This window comes from Centruroides sculpturatus, unplaced genomic scaffold (genome assembly GCF_000671375.1).
Source record: "Centruroides sculpturatus isolate CEXI.00-Female unplaced genomic scaffold, Cexi_2.0 scaffold1419, whole genome shotgun sequence".
Classification (NCBI taxonomy): domain Eukaryota; kingdom Metazoa; phylum Arthropoda; class Arachnida; order Scorpiones; family Buthidae; genus Centruroides; species Centruroides sculpturatus.
Genome location: NW_019385703.1, coordinates 164,049 through 185,790, shown reverse-complemented (window position 1 = coordinate 185,790; position 21,742 = coordinate 164,049). Strand labels below are relative to the sequence as shown.

Here is a 21,742-nt window from a genome sequence, read left to right as displayed (position 1 = left end):
TTCCAGAAGATTGCTTATCACTGAGGAGATGGAAAAACTCCACCTACTGTGGATAAATAAGAAGCAATTGGCTGATGATATCTCTGTGAAGATTATTTCTGAGAAAACAAAGCAGATGCATAATGATTTTAAGAAACAGAACATCACCATTCCTTGTTAAGGTACAGTATATGAATTCGTTTTAATATACAGTATTTATGAATTTTATTTATTTTTCATGTTTTAGTTTAGTATTTAGTATATTCAGTTGTGTTATTTTTACCTTAAATTATGTGTATTTGCTGTTTATTAAAATGGGTATTGTTTAGGATCTGAGAACATATTAATTCACTTTCCATTATTTCTAATGGGAAAAATTGATTCAGTCTTCAAATAGCCTCCTGGAATGAATTAAATTCAAAGTAGAAGGCACCACTGTATTTAAGCTACATTACAGGATAAAAACATTATAATTAAAAAAATAATTGCATAAATATGATTTATTTAAGCTACCCAGACCTCCATCCAATCCAGATCTCCATCCTTTACTTCCAGACATATTTAATTTTAGATATAACCATCCATGGTATTAATAGTAGCAGTAATGTAGCCCGATTCATTATAGTGATCATTTGATTTATTATTAAAAACATCAGGCTTTAAGATGTTTATATACTTTATTTAGCTACTATTTTGCAAAATATTTAAATGGTAATGTTTGAACAGCATTAACCTTTTTCACTTCCTTTTACAATTTTCGATAGGTGCCAATCACTTTGTCAAGATTTCTCTGTATTTCTGTGCTTCTTTCTATATTAGGATTTCCATCAAACAAAATCTCCTTGGTACAAATGAAGTGATCAGTTCACATCATGCCAGTTGAAACTTTCTTGCATTTAATCTCTTAATTGTACCATTCTTTTCTTGTTCACACTCCTGTAATGCACACATTACTTGCCCTTTCAAGCTTTCCATAGTTTACATTTTCCCCTTCAGATTGAAAAAAAAAATTTCAGCTATTGTAAAAAAACTCACATTAACTAAGTAATTACTCACTTAAAGCAGAATACAGTATTATTTTGTTCAACTGTGTGTAGTGATTATCACACATATCAAAGTCACATAAGCAAGGCTTTCCTGTATCTGACAGCTATCACTTCTGCTTATAAAAATAACTGTATCTTAATTGCTTAATTAAATCTGTATAACTGCTTATAAAAATAAAGTTATCTTTATAAGCAGTTATACAGAAAGATAAAGTTATCTTTATAAGCAGTTATACAGATTTAATTAAGCATTTAAGATACAGTTATTTTTATTAAACTCATTAAGTCAAAGTCAGGATTCTATATCCCTTAAACTTCAACTCTGCTTATAAAGATAACTTTATCTTTATAAGTAAAGTTGAAGTTTAAGGGATATAGAATCCTGACTTTGACTTAATGAGTTTAATTACAGATTTTTAAAAATTTTCCATTATCTAGCAGTTTATCAAGAATCTGTTCACAAAATGATTACAAAATTGTATATCATTTATAGTGGTTTTGAGTGCGTTTTCAAGACAACCTTGTGTCTAATCAGAATGCCAGTAACATATTGTACAGTAATACCCTGAACTTACGCGATAAGTGGGACCAAACGATAACAGCGTAAGTCGAATTCGCATAAGTCGGGGTATAATTTCGCAATTTGTGTAAAATCCAAGTCGGATGTATGTAAGCTAACAAATGTTCTCGTTAATCTTATCTCGTCTTTTGATTCATTCACGGTTACAAGAAATCACCACATAGAATCTCTCAAGTCTCCATAGATATAACAAACACAGAAATAAATAACACAAAATAAATTGTAGCTATGTGTCGATTCCGCACGACACGTCTGAACATGTAAGTTGAACAATAGTGTGGGGGGAGTGAGTAATAAAGAGTTGCGTGGCGCTCAAACAAAAGATGAATCGACGAGATTTGAAAATCGCATAATTCTGGGTTCGCGTAAGTCAGGGTAGCGTAAGTCGAGGTATTACTGTATTAGTAAAAAGATGCCAACATGAGGTTGTAATAATTTGGTGTTGTATTTGGCACAGAGCCATGGTAATTGTTTATCATTTGTATTCACATGGAATATAAGAGAATATTGACAAGTGAAGGGTATATGGAAAAATAGGTTCAAGTTAAAAGTACTGACAATTTCGACTTACTGAGACCATGTTATATGGAAAACCCTATGTACTGTTCTTGGGACCTATCAAGATTCGAGTAACCATAATTCAACTTAGAAAGGTTTTATAAAAATCAAAATTTGTTCAAGTCTTTAAAATTCAAACTGCCAAATCATATTAATTTTATTATTTTGTACAAGTCTTTTTCTCAGAACAAACATTAAAAATATGATAAATAATTCAAAATAGCTGTTATGAGAATTATAATGTATAATAGCAAAACTGGAAAATATATCAATAATTCACACAATTTGTTCAATTAAAGTGTTGCTGGGAACTAGTGTAAGGAGTCAATTCCAAACCATTCTATTTTATTTGAAGATTATTTTTAGTTCATTATTCTATTTATTTTGGAGCATTTTATTTCATTAAGGATAGACTACTGCACCATCCCAGATAAAATTCTACAGGTTAAAACTCACCTTACAATGACTACAGACAGAAAAAATGACATCATCATCCCAAAACGACATCTCAAGAGTGAGAGATTTCCATGGAAAATTAACAGAATAATCTCCCAATCCCAAATTATTACTAGACAACACAAAAAAAGTATTATAAAATTGTGAGGGAGATGACATAAGTAAAAAACCAACTACTAGATCAAATAAAATGTCTTTGTGTAAATATGTAAATAGGATAAGTGGTTTGATACATTGTAATGTTACCACACCTGCCACATAAAAAAAAGGAGATGAAGAGACAACTAGACAAGGTGAAACTTAGATTTGAATGAGGTCGTGCTAAGAATTGAGTGATTGATGAAAGGTTTCCAAGTTCCAGTTCCAGGTCTGGTAACAGAGTTTTGGTGATGCATAGTGAAATTTGTAAGATTCATTGTATTATTTTTTTTTAATAGAATTGATTCCTATCTTTCTTGTCAGTTGTGTGGAGATAGAATTAAAATAGTTCTAATTTGAATTAACTTCCCAAATTGTCAGGAAGGTTTTGTGCGTGTTTGTTTTGGTTTGATAAAGTATCTTTTTTATTTTACAAAGATTTTCTAAAGTTATTGAATTGTACATATACAAACTTTACTAAATAGAATTTTTTATATTGCATACAGTAATTCTTTTGACATTTGATCTTTAGTAATGATATGTTAATTTTGCCCACACAATACTAACAACAAATCTTAGTATGTAAGCATGCCATTAGCACATTTTTTTGAGCTTTTGCTTTACATTCATATACAAGATGTTACAGTAGAAGTGTTAATGTGTGAATTAATGAGAATTATATTACAATTATTTTCTAGATAATTTAAAATCTGTTTAAATTATCACCTGTTGCATTCCCCAAGTTAAGTAGTCTGGTTGTGTGGCTGCTGTATATTCATCAACTAACTGTTGAACTATTTCTCGAGAAGAGTCCAATTCTTCTAAATTATCTTTGAACATTGCCTCCTTACGAAACTGTTCCAAAAATGCTTCTCGTTTTCTTAATTTATCATATTGACGTAATGTTCTTTCAAATAACTAAAAATTATTATTATTATTATTAGTTACTTTTCTTATAATTACATTATTATTATTTTTCTATCGGTTAGAGAATTATAAAGAAACAGATTCACATTAGTNTGTCAGGAAGGTTTTGTGCGTGTTTGTTTTGGTTTGATAAAGTATCTTTTTTATTTTACAAAGATTTTCTAAAGTTATTGAATTGTACATATACAAACTTTACTAAATAGAATTTTTTATATTGCATACAGTAATTCTTTTGACATTTGATCTTTAGTAATGATATGTTAATTTTGCCCACACAATACTAACAACAAATCTTAGTATGTAAGCATGCCATTAGCACATTTTTTTGAGCTTTTGCTTTACATTCATATACAAGATGTTACAGTAGAAGTGTTAATGTGTGAATTAATGAGAATTATATTACAATTATTTTCTAGATAATTTAAAATCTGTTTAAATTATCACCTGTTGCATTCCCCAAGTTAAGTAGTCTGGTTGTGTGGCTGCTGTATATTCATCAACTAACTGTTGAACTATTTCTCGAGAAGAGTCCAATTCTTCTAAATTATCCTTGAACATTGCCTCCTTACGAAACTGTTCCAAAAATGCTTCTCGTTTTCTTAATTTATCATATTGACGTAATGTTCTTTCAAATAACTAAAAATTATTATTATTATTATTAGTTACTTTTCTTATAATTACATTATTATTATTTTTCTATCGGTTAGAGAATTATAAAGAAACAGATTCACATTAGTTAATTAAATGATGCAAAAAATTTACCGAAGAAATACTTGTATGATTAGCCAGCATTAAGCCACTGACTCGATGTGCTGTTTGAATGTATGGAGATTTCTTTGATAATGCAACTTGAATACTTGCTGGACCCCAAGGAATAAATTGAGCTAATTTCCGTTCACGTATTCTTTGTAAACTTTTATGAACCTACAAAACATAACTGTTAATCACATATTACAGGAGTTAAAAAGAAAAAGTGGAATACATATATTATTAAACCTGTGTAGGATCAACTTCTCCTTGAATAATGTTTAATATACTGATGTAACAATGATTTGCATTTTTGTCATGTGCTGTTGACACCATCATATTCTTTGGTTGCAACAAACGTCTCATTACATCTAATACAGTTGTTTTCCTGACACTTGCAGTCTTTCAATGAAATTAAAAATATAAATTATTATTTACATTAACAGTATACATTATTATTATTCATTTGGCCCATAAATTATTATTTAGTCAATATAAAAATATAAAATTATAAATAAAAATATAACATAATATAGAAGCAAATAATTCAAGAGATTAGGAATTATTATTTGTAAACATCATTCTATGACTGAATTGCTTTTATGATTAGATAAAATAGTGATTGCAAGACTGCTCACAATTGAATGCTACCAAGTATTAATTTCCAATCGTTTTCCAACTTTTAAGACTTGGAAAAAGTTCAAAATAACAATTATTCAGCTTTATTGCCTCAGTTTTTGTCGCGGGATTTTATTTTATATCTTAAGATAATATATTGCCTATTATTATTATTATTATTATTAGTTACTTTTCTTATAATTACATTATTATTATTTTTCTATCGGTTAGAGAATTATAAAGAAACAGATTCACATTAGTTAATTAAATGATGCAAAAAATTTACCGAAGAAATACTTGTATGATTAGCCAGCATTAAGCCACTGACTCGATGTGCTGTTTGAATGTATGGAGATTTCTTTGATAATGCAACTTGAATACTTGCTGGACCCCAAGGAATAAATTGAGCTAATTTCCGTTCACGTATTCTTTGTAAACTTTTATGAACCTACAAAACATAACTGTTAATCACATATTACAGGAGTTAAAAAGAAAAAGTGGAATACATATATTATTAAACCTGTGTAGGATCAACTTCTCCTTGAATAATGTTTAATATACTGATGTAACAATGATTTGCATTTTTGTCATGTGCTGTTGACACCATCATATTCTTTGGTTGCAACAAACGTCTCATTACATCTAATACAGTTGTTNAATTAATTTCTTTCAATTTTACAAAATTTTTCAAAAATACAAACTGTGGTCACTTTGATCTAAGCACTGTATTAAGTAAAATCATCAGCTATTTTATAACACCATATTAAAATAACTTTTCATTATTAATTAATTTAATTGTCATTTTATGGAATACATATCATCTTACATGTCACTATTCATTAAACTGCAATAAGATCCTTTAGAAATGAATCTCTATAAGTGCAAAGTCTTATTCATACTTTCTTACCTCTTCAAAAATAGACTATTGCCACCAAATACATAATTTTATCCTTACTTTGACATATGCAACTGTTTATATCATGCATTATGTCAGCTACTTTTATTTTATTTATACACAATTATTGTTAATTTACCCTTCCTTTTTTAATAAAATTGTTTGTCATTACTATTTTTTATTTATCATAATACCCATTGTTTAATTCATAATAACATAAAATGAAAATCAAGATTTTTAGCCAACATGAGGTTGTAATAATTTGGTGTTGTATTTNTCCAAAAATGCTTCTCGTTTTCTTAATTTATCATATTGACGTAATGTTCTTTCAAATAACTAAAAATTATTATTATTATTATTAGTTACTTTTCTTATAATTACATTATTATTATTTTTCTATCGGTTAGAGAATTATAAAGAAACAGATTCACATTAGTTAATTAAATGATGCAAAAAATTTACCGAAGAAATACTTGTATGATTAGCCAGCATTAAGCCACTGACTCGATGTGCTGTTTGAATGTATGGAGATTTCTTTGATAATGCAACTTGAATACTTGCTGGACCCCAAGGAATAAATTGAGCTAATTTCCGTTCACGTATTCTTTGTAAACTTTTATGAACCTACAAAACATAACTGTTAATCACATATTACAGGAGTTAAAAAGAAAAAGTGGAATACATATATTATTAAACCTGTGTAGGATCAACTTCTCCTTGAATAATGTTTAATATACTGATGTAACAATGATTTGCATTTTTGTCATGTGCTGTTGACACCATCATATTCTTTGGTTGCAACAAACGTCTCATTACATCTAATACAGTTGTTTTCCTGACACTTGCAGTCTTTCAATGAAATTAAAAATATAAATTATGTATGTTTATGTGATATTAAAATTATATAAGTATTACTTTACTACTACCTCTTGATCTGTTGTCAAAGGTGTGTAGCCAGTCATCAGAAAATGTAATCGAGGAGTTGGTATTAAAGGTGCAATAAGACCAATCAGATCATTATTCATATAACTTGGATAACGTAGAGTAGTTGTGCTAACAGACATGATTGTTGAAACCTAACATTATCATCAGAATAAAAATTAATAAAATAAATTTATCTTTCTTCTAATAAAAGAAATAATTATAAAAAAAATACAATTCTTACCAACATATTAATTTGGGTAAAACTTGGATTTTGGATATGAAGACGATCAACAGCAATGCGATTGAGAGCAGTGTTATCAAGAACCACCACACAATCTGCATTTTGTGTCAATCTCTTCAAAGTTAATAAAGAATTGTAAGGCTGTACAACAACATCACTTATTTCATCTTGATTAGGAAAAACTGAATATGTTTCTATCAATTTTTTTGGAAATCTGTCAAATTTTTAAAGGAAAATAATTTATTAATTAATGTTTAAATACTCCCAAGATTCAATCTAATAGTCCGTTATTAAAAACAGGCTAAATAATTTTACAATATAGTATGAAAGCCAAAACACAAATAAATAATAAACTTCTATTAAGCTCCTTGTAAAATATTTATTTTTAATTTATTCTTTAATTAGTAAATTTTGTTGATTTTGAAGTAGCAAAATATAAAATTATAAATAAAAATATAACATAATATAGAAGCAAATAATTCAAGAGATTAGGAATTATTATTTGTAAACATCATTCTATGACTGAATTGCTTTTATGATTAGATAAAATAGTGATTGCAAGACTGCTCACAATTGAATGCTACCAAGTATTAATTTCCAATCGTTTTCCAACTTTTAAGACTTGGAAAAAGTTCAAAATAACAATTATTCAGCTTTATTGCCTCAGTTTTTGTCGCGGGATTTTATTTTATATCTTAAGATAATATATTGCCTATTATTATTATTATTATTTGTTATTATATATATTTTTCTTATAATAATTAAAGTATTAAATTTTAATATATAATTTTGGTATGAAATCTATAATATAAATTAATTTCTTTCAATTTTACAAAATTTTTCAAAAATACAAACTGTGGTCACTTTGATCTAAGCACTGTATTAAGTAAAATCATCAGCTATTTTATAACACCATATTAAAATAACTTTTCATTATTAATTAATTTAATTGTCATTTTATGGAATACATATCATCTTACATGTCACTATTCATTAAACTGCAATAAGATCCTTTAGAAATGAATCTCTATAAGTGCAAAGTCTTATTCATACTTTCTTACCTCTTCAAAAATAGACTATTGCCACCAAATACATAATTTTATCCTTACTTTGACATATGCAACTGTTTATATCATGCATTATGTCAGCTACTTTTATTTTATTTATACACAATTATTGTTAATTTACCCTTCCTTTTTTAATAAAATTGTTTGTCATTACTATTTTTTATTTATCATAATACCCATTGTTTAATTCATAATAACATAAAATGAAAATCAAGATTTTTATCTGATTTTCCTTATTTTACAGATTACGTAACATTAAATAATTTTTTTAATTATAAACATTTTCTTCATCTTGCAATAACCAAAAGAAAATAAATATAGTTTGTTGCTAATTAGATACAATTTTCATATTGTGAAAATTTATGAATATCAGGATTCCATTTATGAATATCAGAATATCAACTTTCAATAGGAAAATAATTTATTAATTGATGTTTAAATACGCCCAAGATTCAATCTGTTATTAAAAAAAAAGGCTAAATAATTTACAATATAGTATAAAAGCCAAAACACAAATAAATAATAAATTTACATTTTCATTTCCAATTAACATCTAAAAAAACTCAAACAAAATGAAATAATTGAATATATTTATATTCAATTTATTAATGATTCAGAAATTACTCACATAAAAAAAAAATTCTAATTACTCTTTAATAAATTGTCAACTAGAGTTAAGCAAAAAATGTTTAAATCTAATCTCAGAGTTGCTAAAAAATCACTACTTAATCTACTTAAAAATTAAAATCCATTATTAGATAAATAAATATCCATATAAAATTAAACAATTACTTTAAAAATTATTATTATTGTTATAAAAAATTATTTTATAATGATAGTGATAAAATAATTTTTGATAGTAATTTTTGAAATAATTTATGATAGTAGCGTTGAATTATCATCATTTCCTAACTAAAGAATTAGAATAAATCATTTTTAATACACAAAATGTCTCTAAAAAGTGAGTGATAATTGTTTATTGTAAATATGAAAGTTACATTTATGAACTTCTTGTTAATGTAACATTAAATAACAGCATTGTTTCATAAAAATTTCATCAAAAATATTAACTCTAAAACTACATTAAAAAATAGCAAAAAATTAAAATACCTATCATTTAAACGTTCCAAGATATAAGATCCCATTCCTGAACCAGTACCTCCCGCAATTGAATGACATAAAACAAAACCCTCCAGACTATCACTTCCATCAGCTTCTCTATCAATAATATCAAATATTTCTTCATGAAGTTTTTCTCCCTAAACAAAATCACATTAATTTTTATATCAATATCATTATAATAAGAATAATAATAAATATATAGATTGTTCATTCTTAATTTAATCATTTGAACACTAACTGATAGACTAGACAATGTGACTTAATATATAGATGGCTAATATCATCTATACACAAATTTCATTAGATTTATTTAATAATTCAAGATTTAATACAAATTTTTCAAATGGAAGTCTAAATGACTTCCATTTTCTTGGAACATGACAGTAAGTTTTCCTTATCCATATATTCAGAACCAGTGCACTTATAGGGTAAAAGATAATTTCTCTTCCATACTGTGACAGGAAACAAAATCTGAAGTTCAATTTTAATTTGCCTGCAAAGAAAGAAAGCACCCAATGAAAAACAAAATGTTCAAGTAAGCTGGTCAACATGCAAAATTCTTCTCTTGATGTTCTGGGATGCCAAAGGAGTGTTATTGCTGAACTTCCTAAAAAGTGGAATTATAAATGCCAACAAGCATTGTAACAAACTGACAAGATGCCAGACTTTCTCAGTTCACAAATCACCTCCTTGATGACAATGTGAGACTCCACATGAAGGCAGCAACAGTATCCTCTGTGGCCAAATTTGTTGGGAACATCTCATCATCCTTTTACAGTCCTGACTTTGCATTCAGTGACTTCCACTTTTTCCCAGAAATAAAGAAGTAGAAGTTTTGTTCAATGCAGGGCATGGACTTGTATAAGGAAAGTTTCTTTAATTTGATAGTATAACAAATACATCAATATGAGGAGGCACATTGTCAAAAAAAGTAATAATGCCTATTCCTATTTATTATATACTTGGTCTCCAAAATAAAAATTTCTGTTACCAGAAGACCCAGAAAACTTATTTTTAGATTACTACTCATATTTATGTAGCCACATTGTAAAAAAAATTATTTTCTTGGTTGAAATATGTTGCAAAATTAAATAATGGTAAAAAGAAACTATATTATGACAAATATTGTTCTAAATATGTATTTATTTTTGAGCTGTATGTAAGTCATAAGATAGCCCTTTAGCTACATCACCACCATTTTAATAATACTAATCAATAATCAGGCTTAAACATAAGTTAATAATTGAAATAACACTAGCACAAACACTAGGGTTTCTCATTTTCCAATCTTTTGCTTGTCCCAAATATCCAGGATAAAAGTGAACTGTTTCCCNAGCCCTTTAGCTACATCACCACCATTTTAATAATACTAATCAATAATCAGGCTTAAACATAAGTTAATAATTGAAATAACACTAGCACAAACACTAGGGTTTCTCATTTTCCAATCTTTTGCTTGTCCCAAATATCCAGGATAAAAGTGAACTGTTTCCCCCTTCCTTTTTTAATAAAATCTTTTGTCATTACTATTTTTTATTTATCATAATACCCATTGTTTAATTCATAATAACATAAAATGAAAATCAAGATTTTTATCTGATTTTCCTTATTTTACAGATTACGTAACATTAAATAATTTTTTTAATTATAAACATTTTCTTCATCTTGCAATAACCAAAAGAAAATAAATATAGTTTGTTGCTAATTAGATACAATTTTCATATTGTGAAAATTTATGAATATCAGGATTCCATTTATGAATATCAGAATATCAACTTTCAATAGGAAAATAATTTATTAATTGATGTTTAAATACGCCCAAGATTCAATCTGTTATTAAAAAAAAAGGCTAAATAATTTACAATATAGTATAAAAGCCAAAACACAAATAAATAATAAATTTACATTTTCATTTCCAATTAACATCTAAAAAAACTCAAACAAAATGAAATAATTGAATATATTTATATTCAATTTATTAATGATTCAGAAATTACTCACATAAAAAAAAAATTCTAATTACTCTTTAATAAATTGTCAACTAGAGTTAAGCAAAAAATGTTTAAATCTAATCTCAGAGTTGCTAAAAAATCACTACTTAATCTACTTAAAAATTAAAATCCATTATTAGATAAATAAATATCCATATAAAATTAAACAATTACTTTAAAAATTATTATTATTGTTATAAAAAATTATTTTATAATGATAGTGATAAAATAATTTTTGATAGTAATTTTTGAAATAATTTATGATAGTAGCGTTGAATTATCATCATTTCCTAACTAAAGAATTAGAATAAATCATTTTTAATACACAAAATGTCTCTAAAAAGTGAGTGATAATTGTTTATTGTAAATATGAAAGTTACATTTATGAACTTCTTGTTAATGTAACATTAAATAACAGCATTGTTTCATAAAAATTTCATCAAAAATATTAACTCTAAAACTACATTAAAAAATAGCAAAAAATTAAAATACCTATCATTTAAACGTTCCAAGATATAAGATCCCATTCCTGAACCAGTACCTCCCGCAATTGAATGACATAAAACAAAACCCTCCAGACTATCACTTCCATCAGCTTCTCTATCAATAATATCAAATATTTCTTCATGAAGTTTTTCTCCCTAAACAAAATCACATTAATTTTTATATCAATATCATTATAATAAGAATAATAATAAATATATAGATTGTTCATTCTTAATTTAATCATTTGAACACTAACTGATAGACTAGACAATGTGACTTAATATATAGATGGCTAATATCATCTATACACAAATTTCATTAGATTTATTTAATAATTCAAGATTTAATACAAATTTTTCAAATGGAAGTCTAAATGACTTCCATTTTCTTGGAACATGACAGTAAGTTTTCCTTATCCATATATTCAGAACCAGTGCACTTATAGGGTAAAAGATAATTTCTCTTCCATACTGTGACAGGAAACAAAATCTGAAGTTCAATTTTAATTTGCCTGCAAAGAAAGAAAGCACCCAATGAAAAACAAAATGTTCAAGTAAGCTGGTCAACATGCAAAATTCTTCTCTTGATGTTCTGGGATGCCAAAGGAGTGTTATTGCTGAACTTCCTAAAAAGTGGAATTATAAATGCCAACAAGCATTGTAACAAACTGACAAGATGCCAGACTTTCTCAGTTCACAAATCACCTCCTTGATGACAATGTGAGACTCCACATGAAGGCAGCAACAGTATCCTCTGTGGCCAAATTTGTTGGGAACATCTCATCATCCTTTTACAGTCCTGACTTTGCATTCAGTGACTTCCACTTTTTCCCAGAAATAAAGAAGTAGAAGTTTTGTTCAATGCAGGGCATGGACTTGTATAAGGAAAGTTTCTTTAATTTGATAGTATAACAAATACATCAATATGAGGAGGCACATTGTCAAAAAAAGTAATAATGCCTATTCCTATTTATTATATACTTGGTCTNGGTTAAAAAAACAACCAGGATCCTGTTTGAGAAACCCTAATCAACACAATACAAAAATTATTAGATAGGAGAATAAGTATTTCTGCTACTTTTTTCATGCATAAACTGCAATCTTTATGATGTGACAGCATTAAGCAAAGTTTCTTGAAAGTGATAGAGTTTCTTTGAATGCTTTATTTTTTTTTAGATTCTACAACATTCAATTGAAAAATTCATTTTAAAAGTTTCAAATTCTTATTCAAGAAAAAAAAACCACCTCAAAAAGTTATGAATACAGTTAAATAAATTTAATTTATTTAATTTTATTCAGTGAATTAATTCAACATATTATAATTTAGAGACTTTGATCACCTATTAAGCCTTAACTTCCTAAATTATACTACCATGACCATGACCATAAAAATCATTAATGTGAATTTTCAAGAAATTGAACAACCTATTGTTCACCCAGCAATTCATATTAATATGAGTTGACTGTATATATAAAATGTATTTAACATTGAAAAAAGTATGAAAGCTTTATATTTCATAAATAGTTATCATCATTAAATGCTAATGTTATCAGTAGTGCCTTCACTTTTATGAAAAGAATTTGTAAAAAAAATTGTGAACAAATATAACTGAGTAAAACATTAAGCATTTTTTGCTCAATTGTGCATATCTTAATATGTTTACAATAACAATTTCTAAGAAAAAAATTATAATTTCATCAATATTTATTATTGAAAATAATTTTTTGTAGAAGAATAATCTAAATTAAGTTTTCCTGATATATCTCCTCATCAGTGTGAATACTATTGCCTGCTTTTGAGTTAATGGTTAGTCTCACGTAGACACACAAGTTTTCTACAGTGAGATTTCTATCAGGTCTTAGAATGTTTTTTGCAATTGAACTTCTATCAATATCAGTGCACTGAAAATGCCTTTAATGCTAAAATGGCCAATTCCAGCATTATTCTCCTCTTACTTTTCAGAAATCTATAGAATTTTTATGTACAGTCGATCCCCCTATAAGATCATTGATTTTTCCGTTTTATCTGAATTACATGTTGTACGAGTCACTTAGATTTTACAAATATGTGAGCCGTTCACAGCCCGGCACACGTATTTGTAAAATCTAAGTGACTCGTACAACATGTAATTCAGATAAAACGGAAAAATCAATGATCTTATAGGGGGATCGACTGTACTGTACCTTTTGATACTGCAGTTTTAAGTTGTGCTAGTTCCCCATGTGAAATAATCTCTTCAGAAAATTGACATGCACAATCAATTTAGAACTATTATTGTACACAAACTAATTATATTACATACTGTTGCAATTTTTGTATTTTATTGTATTTTTCACTTTACTCTTTTGTTTAATGAGTAATCATTGGCCATTTTGGCTTTATGTTAATGTATATAATAAATAAATAACTATCTGTACAGTAAATAAAGTTTTTATTTGTCATTGAATTCCAATGGTTTTTTTATTAGAAACATGTTTAATAAGCACTCGAATAAATACTTAATAAATATTCAGAATAAATGAAAATAAAACAATTTTATCTACTGTATTTGCTTTTTCAGTATTATGATTTTTTATTTTCAAATTACAATCAAATTGTATTCAAAGATGTTTAAAATCAACATTTAGTTAATTTGTACACAAGTATGAATGATCATTCATGCTTGTGTACAAATTGTTTCATCTGACTTGTTTGTAAAGAATGACAGATTCTAGTTATGCTTTTTCATTTATGTGTTATTCAGATGGACTCGTCAAAAATGTATAATCAAGTACTATTGGGTTCCTGATTATTAAAAAAAAAAATGTTTTACAGGTTTAAAAAAACATTACACAATTTTCTGCACTTTATCTTGAACTATGCATACCTCGTATTTATGTAAATCTCAAAAAATTATGCATTTTCATACTGTTAATTTTCATGATTTCTGAATAATCTCAATGTAAGTCATCAGTTAATACTGGGTAGCAGGGGTCCATGAAGTTATTATGCATTTTATTTCCATTATGCAAAACAGCATCTCTAGTTATTAATTTTTAACTTAAATTTGCATTGCTCTTAATTAATTAATTAATAACTTCTGGGTTTTTTAGTTTATTATTTTTACTTTTGTATCTATCTTTAAACCTAGAGAATTGCACATACAATGAATGCTAGCGTAAATTTGTTTTTAGGTTTTTATATGCATTGACAAATGAAAAAAAGCCATTTGAATAATTTATATACAGGGTGTCTCAGAATGACGTTTTAAAAATTTGGGGGAATGTAGAGGATGAAATTTTGAATGTTTTGATATAAGGAACCTATAGCCAAAAATTTGAACTAAAGTGTCTACAGCAGTAAGAAGTGCATTGGTATCTACCCTTCTGTCCATTGACGTCATGTTATTGCTGCGGATGGAAGACTGTAAACACACAACTACAGTATTCTACTGAGCCCATGTACAGGATGTTGTGTACTTAGTGCTTGTCATCCTTCAGGTCACCCCTTGCATCCACCGGCGCTGTGCTGTAAACACACAGCTAGTCAACGTGAGTCCCTTGTGTACGCAACGACTGTAAGAACAGTTCATAAGCTTATGGAGCACATCTTTACAGCACTTACCATCCGAGGGGAGCGTGGCATCTTACAGAGAGTCGGACAAAACATGGTTTGTCGTTGCACATTATGTAACGAAGTTGGTGGTCGTTACATTGAACATTTACTCTAAAGTAGTGCAGCCACAGATTCGATGTACAATTTGATCGTACTCTACTGTTTTGTCAATAAAACTTGTCATAAATACTGTATTCTGCTGTTTCATTCAGCATACCGACTGCATAAAACGTGCAAAGTGCTGTAGAAACTTTATATCTCATTTTCGGCTATAGGTTCCTTATATCAAAACGTTCAAAATTTCATCCTCTACAATTCCCAAAATTTTTAAAACGTCATTCTGATACACCCTGTATATAAGCCACTGTCGTGTCATGTCTGTAACAGTATGCCTAAAATGCCCACTAGGGCGCCCTAGTGATCATTTTAAATTAACAATAAATTATTTTCATTTGTAATAGGAATTTATTATTGATATGAATTTATTATTTATACTACGGAATGGTATAAATAATTATTATATGCCTTGATTAACCTTGCACCGCACGTTTACAACATCCCGTGACTCAGTGAACGTTGCACATTGACTCATGGGAAATTTGTTGAAAAAGTGGCGAATACAATTAAAATCAAGGTTTACAAGCAAAGGTAAATAAACAAATTAAACTATTTTAAAGTATTTATAGAATGTTTAATAGGTAGAAATCTAGATCCATATGACGTGATTGGGACTTTAACAGAGCTGTAGAATATATTGATAGAAAAAAAAAGTCAAAGGAACCGTGCCTCATGGGAATTTGTAAAGAACACCCACTAGGGGGTGTCCTGGGCTACTAGTCTTTTATATTAGAATGATAAGCTTGTATATTGAAATAATTAACAATCTTATAAAAAATCAGATTAGTAATTAATTTATTTGTGTAAAGCAGAGGTCGCCAAACTTTTTTGATCGTCAACCCCCTACAACTTTTTGAAACCTCACATTGACCCCCACCAAAAAGTTTGTGTTACAAGCAAAAAAAAAAAAACCCTCTTACTATTTTAATACAATTCTTTTAATTTTACATTTTTTACGTTTATTGTATATATGTGAAATACTAAAATTAAATGAATTAACTTAAAAATGAGCAACTTAAAAACGGCTGTAGAAGTGCTAATAACATCAGTATACTGCAAATCAGACACAAGCTTACAAATGCTGCAGATGATTGACATGTACTATATAGGTAAGAACCAGAGCATTCGGCAATTTCCGTTTATCCTGTGTAACTTGATCTGTAGCCATTTTACATGTTGACGGATAGCTGTACTATTAAATTCATTGAAACGATATTCAAAAACATAATAATATGTATAGTTATAGTTGTAATTTTTAGTTTCAATTTTTCAATCAACCCCCAATAATGTTATATCGACCCCCAGGGGTCGATACTGACCACTTTGGCGAACCCTGATGTAAAGTATTCTATTATTTTCCTGTAACAATGTATATTGATTTTATTTTAAATAGAACTTGGTTTAATTGTTTCATTGATATATATTGTGAAAATAAAAATAAAAATAGTAAACATTACATTACATATGTAATATATTTATAATACAGTAGACCCCCTATAATGCTTAGATACGTTCCACGTTAATCGAATTTTACATTGTAGGAATCATTAAATACATAAGCCAATCGCCGCCCGATAGGTGGGAAGTTTACGGACTAAGGCTGTTTGAAAGGTTTTCTTCTATAAAATTAACCGATTCTTGACTAATTCCACTCAACATTTCCAAAACACGTATAATTTTTTTTGGGAATAATCCGTATAAACTATGCTATAAACAAAAAATTATAGGATTACTTACCGAGTGTGTACCGTTCGACTACGCCGTTGCTTAAAGCTGGTTTTCATCGCGGAACAGCACACGAAACGACGGCCGCAATTTCTGATAACGAATTTTTCGCAGAAAAATAACTTGACCTTTGGAGACATCATTAATATAAATAATTTTTATGGCCGTTGAATAAGAAGTGTTTCTTTCACAAGAAATGTATAAAATTAGTGCTGTATTAGACTTATGGTACCTAATTTACATACTGTACAGACGATAGTAAACTCAACTTACTCGTCTAAACTCTCTGTAGCGTGGCACTGGACGGCGGAAAGTATATATGTACAGTAGACCCCCTATAACGTGGGTTCCTATAACAGAAATTTCTATAACGTAGTGAAAAAATTGTGGCAGTATTCGTATAAAGAGACTCCTAAAACGTCGTCACCGACTCATGTCGCGACAAGATTGGTTAAATCTGGACCAATAGTGGATGAGCAGCTGAACTACTTTCCGCCGTCTAGTGCCACACTACGGAGAGTTTAGGCGGGTAAATTGAGTTTGCTATCGTCTGTACAGTATTATATATAAATTAGGTACTGTATATATAATTATATATTAACTTAATTTATTGTAACTTTATTATAATTATATATATTTTTTCCGCCGCGTGGCGCCACACTACGGAGATTTTACGCTAACTATCGTCTGTACAGTATGTAAATTAGGTACCGTAAGTCTAATACAGTAATGTAATTTTCTACATTTCTTGTGAAAGAAACATTTCTTATTCAACGGCGATTAAAATTATTTATATTAATGATGTCTACAAAGTTCAGCGAATTTTTCGCAGAAAAATAAGTTAGAAATCGGCCGCGGTTTGCTGAGCTGTTCCGCGACGAAAACAAGCTTTAGCAATGGCGATGTCGAATGGTGCACACTCGGTAAGTAATCCTACAATTTTTTGTTTATAGCGTAGTTTATATGGATTATTTCCAAAAAAATATACGTATTTTGGAAATGTTGAGTCGGATTAGTCTAGAATTGATTAATTTTATGGAAGAAAACCTTTCAATCAGCCGAAGTCCGTAAACTTCACACGTGTCGGGCTGTGATTGGAAGGACTCATAAGAAATCAGATTCCTAAAGAATGGAACGTATCTATGATCTTATAGGGGGGGTCGACTGTATAATACTGTACAGACAATAGCAAACTCAATTTAGCCGCTCCGTAGCGTGGAGCAGGGCGGAGGAAAGTAGTTCGGCTGCTCATCCACTATTGGTTCAGATTCTATCAATCTTGTCGCGAAACGAGTCAGCGACAACGTTTTAGGAGCTCCTTTAAACGAATGTTGCTGCAATTTTTTCGCTACGTTATAGGAATTTCCGTTATAGGAATGCACGTTATAGGGGGGTCGACTGTATAATAAAAGTGAAATAATGCAAATTTTATAAAATGTGTTTAAAAATAATATGTAACGAGCAATTATTTATTGTGACATTGTCACGATGTTGGGCTGCAATTTTTAATCATATTTTTAATTTATTTGAATCAAATTACCTTATTTACTTGTGTATAAGACAACCTTGCATATAGGACGAGGTGTGACTTTAAAGATCAAAATAAAGAAAATTAGACTTATTAATACAATTCTAATTTTATTTCGTTTAATCACAAAATATCAAATGCAGATAAATGACCACACATTGTCCTGCAAAAATTACTGGCATTTTAATTTTAAGGAAAATCTTATAAAATCAACAACAAAATTTGTTCATGTAAAGCTGGACAATTGGGAACTTTTTTTGCCAATTCTTAACAGGCAAATCCACTCTCCATCAATTACACTTAAGAGTTTCTCCGAATTCCGAATAATCATCTGTTTTCACATGGGAATGGATTAAAACTTATATCAAGTTCCTGTATGATTTTGGAATTCAATTCAAAAGCTTTGCTTTTCCTATTGTTATTCATCTTTACTCCTGACAATAAACAAGAACAATTCAAACAACCCAGATAAAATACTTCTGTTTTTAAACACCAGAGGGTGAGCATCCAGTAGAAAATGTGAATACACAGTTCACAAAAATCATTACAAAAATGCAAAGAATCCTTTGCTCGTGTGCATAGGACAACCTAGGTTTTGAAGCAGTGAAAAATGAATAAAAACCTCGTCTTAATGTGAGTAAATACAGTATATGCTCTTCATCTCAAATTAGTTATGGTTTGCCCCTATACATCATACTTTTCCTTTAACAATAGAGTTGTGCCAATCATCTGTTAACAGCTTTCAGAGGAAAATTTTTGAACTGAAATAACATGACTTCTGGTTTGCATCGGAAGTTCATATATAGTTAATCGGGGCATCGTGCCCCAAGGTTTTCATATCTGGTCTTGTCTTTCATCTGTCTAACGCCATTCTCAAGATTAAAGAAAGACAGATAAACAGATGGATGATAGTGGGAATTTATAGGTCTACAATTTTTTAAAATTGCAGCAGAACAATTCAAATTCAAAATTTACTATCTAATTACTACGGAATTAAAATACAGTGGAACCCCACTTTACAATATAAATCCATTCCAGAGATCCTATTATAGAAAACCTCTATGTGAAAAACTAATAATTCATTGATTTTGGATTACTTGTTACAAGGCTGCAATGTACTCTAATAATTCATTGATTTTGGATTACTTGTTACAAGGCTGCAATGTACTCTTAGAATATTCATTTAAATGTCACTGTCTCAAATATACATGCAAGAGATATCAAAATATTAAAAAATATATTATCATTAATTTTCAATTTCAAGCATTGTTTTCCAATAACATAAAATTTTAAACATTACTGTTATTACTTACCTGTGTGTAACCAACTGCCCAATTATTTCCTGCACCACCTCCTGCTTTCGATAAATATATATTTTCAGGGTTATATAATTTTGCATAAGGCGAAGTCATTATTGTATGAATAACACGTGGTTCAAGATCTAGTAAAACTGCTCTGGGAATATAATGTTCATCATCTGCCTAGAAATGAGAAATTAAAAGTCATTTTGATTATTTTTATTTGTTAAAAACAATATTTAAAAATTACATTATTTACAGAATAACTTACAGTAGAGCATCGTTTATCCGAATCAATTGGGGACTGGGGTTGTTTGAATAACTTATTTTTAGGATAATCGATTATGTACGAAAAAATATATTAACCTATCCCACGTTGAAATTTTTCTCCGTTGCGTGTTGCTTCGCGTTGAATTTTTGTCGATGTTAAGCTTAACATAAACTTTTTAAAATAATAATCGTGGCTATTGTATCGTTATAAATTATTTCTTTATTTTTTACAAACGAAATAAATATATTGAAAAATATAAAAACCAAAAAATATATACTTTAGAAGTTGATATAGTATCAAAAACGTTCGATTCAGCACCACACACAGTCCTCAGAAAAACACACACCAACAAAAAAAAATATTGGAGTAGCCCAAGATATAGCCAAAGATTGCATTGCCACAGCACTAGCAAAAATTTAAATTTGCCGACTGAAATGCTTTCGATTAACCGACATTTCGGATAAATGATGCTCTACTGTATTTCAGAATTCGGAAAATTTCTTCTGTAATAAAGATTGAATAAATTGCTCATCTTAAAAAATTTAATGTAAAATCACCTGATAAAAGAAGACATCTTTTCTGTCAATACCTTCAGTGACATAATCTTCTAAAACACCCTCTGAAAACGTTTCAAATTTTTATTATTTTTATTCTGATACACTTAAGTATATTTATTTACAAATATTTTCACTTCAAGAATTTTTTCAAAATGCTTAATTTACTTTTTGTTAATCATAAATTAATAGTGAATTTAAAAAATATTCAGTTATATATTATAATTAAAATTAAGATATAATTGTACTAATACTGAAAATTCAATTTTCAGTTAAATAATTAAAATGTTATTTCATTATATTATTAAACAAATGATCAAATGAATGTACTTAGTTTAGACTTTAAAGAAACTAATTATAACTAAGAAAATCTGGTGTTTAGCTATTTTGTTTTATATACAGTAGAGCAGTGATTCCCAATTAGTTTTTCCTGCGTACCACTTCAAGAAAGAGCTCAAACTCGTGTACTACTTATAGGAGAAATACATATTAATCCATACTAATATTATAAATTTGAAGGTAATTTTGTCCGTCTGTCATTTTTTCACGTCTAAACCGCTGAACAGGTTTTAATACAATTTGGCACAGAGATAGCTTACATGTTGGAGATGGACATAGGCTACATTTTACTGCGAGAAAATATCTTACTCCCACGAGAAAATTCGATATAATGCGGGCTGTGGGTAGACAAATAGTGATAATTAGAATAAGTTTTTTTTACATTTATTACCTTTAAAATACAATTCTAATAATAATGAAAATAGCATAAGGTTATTTAATTTTAATGTGACAAATGTGCACGATTATCTTTGCACAACTTTGTAAAATCTGGTCGCTTTTTGGTCAGCTTCAGTCTCAAGTCATCTTCGAGTCGAAGTCG

The 21,742-nt window shown here is 28.6% G+C and overlaps 1 protein-coding gene across 1 annotated transcript in view; it reads right to left on the bottom strand.

Annotated features, from left to right (window-relative positions):
• Positions 1-3,838: 3,838 nt before the first annotated feature.
• The window catches only part of LOC111641352 (tubulin gamma-1 chain), a 28,694-nt gene continuing 10,790 nt past the window's right edge, over positions 3,839-21,742 (bottom strand). Inside the window, exons 3-10 of the mRNA XM_023387487.1 lie at positions 20,866-20,927; positions 20,053-20,220; positions 11,782-11,930; positions 7,110-7,323; positions 6,871-7,020; positions 6,641-6,793; positions 6,407-6,568; positions 3,839-4,320 (exon numbers count right to left, since the gene is read on the bottom strand). Coding sequence (XP_023243255.1) covers positions 4,117-4,320; positions 6,407-6,568; positions 6,641-6,793; positions 6,871-7,020; positions 7,110-7,323; positions 11,782-11,930; positions 20,053-20,220; positions 20,866-20,927 — 1,262 coding nt within the window. The 3' untranslated portion in view covers positions 3,839-4,116. The remainder of the gene's footprint in view (positions 4,321-6,406; positions 6,569-6,640; positions 6,794-6,870; positions 7,021-7,109; positions 7,324-11,781; positions 11,931-20,052; positions 20,221-20,865; positions 20,928-21,742) is intronic.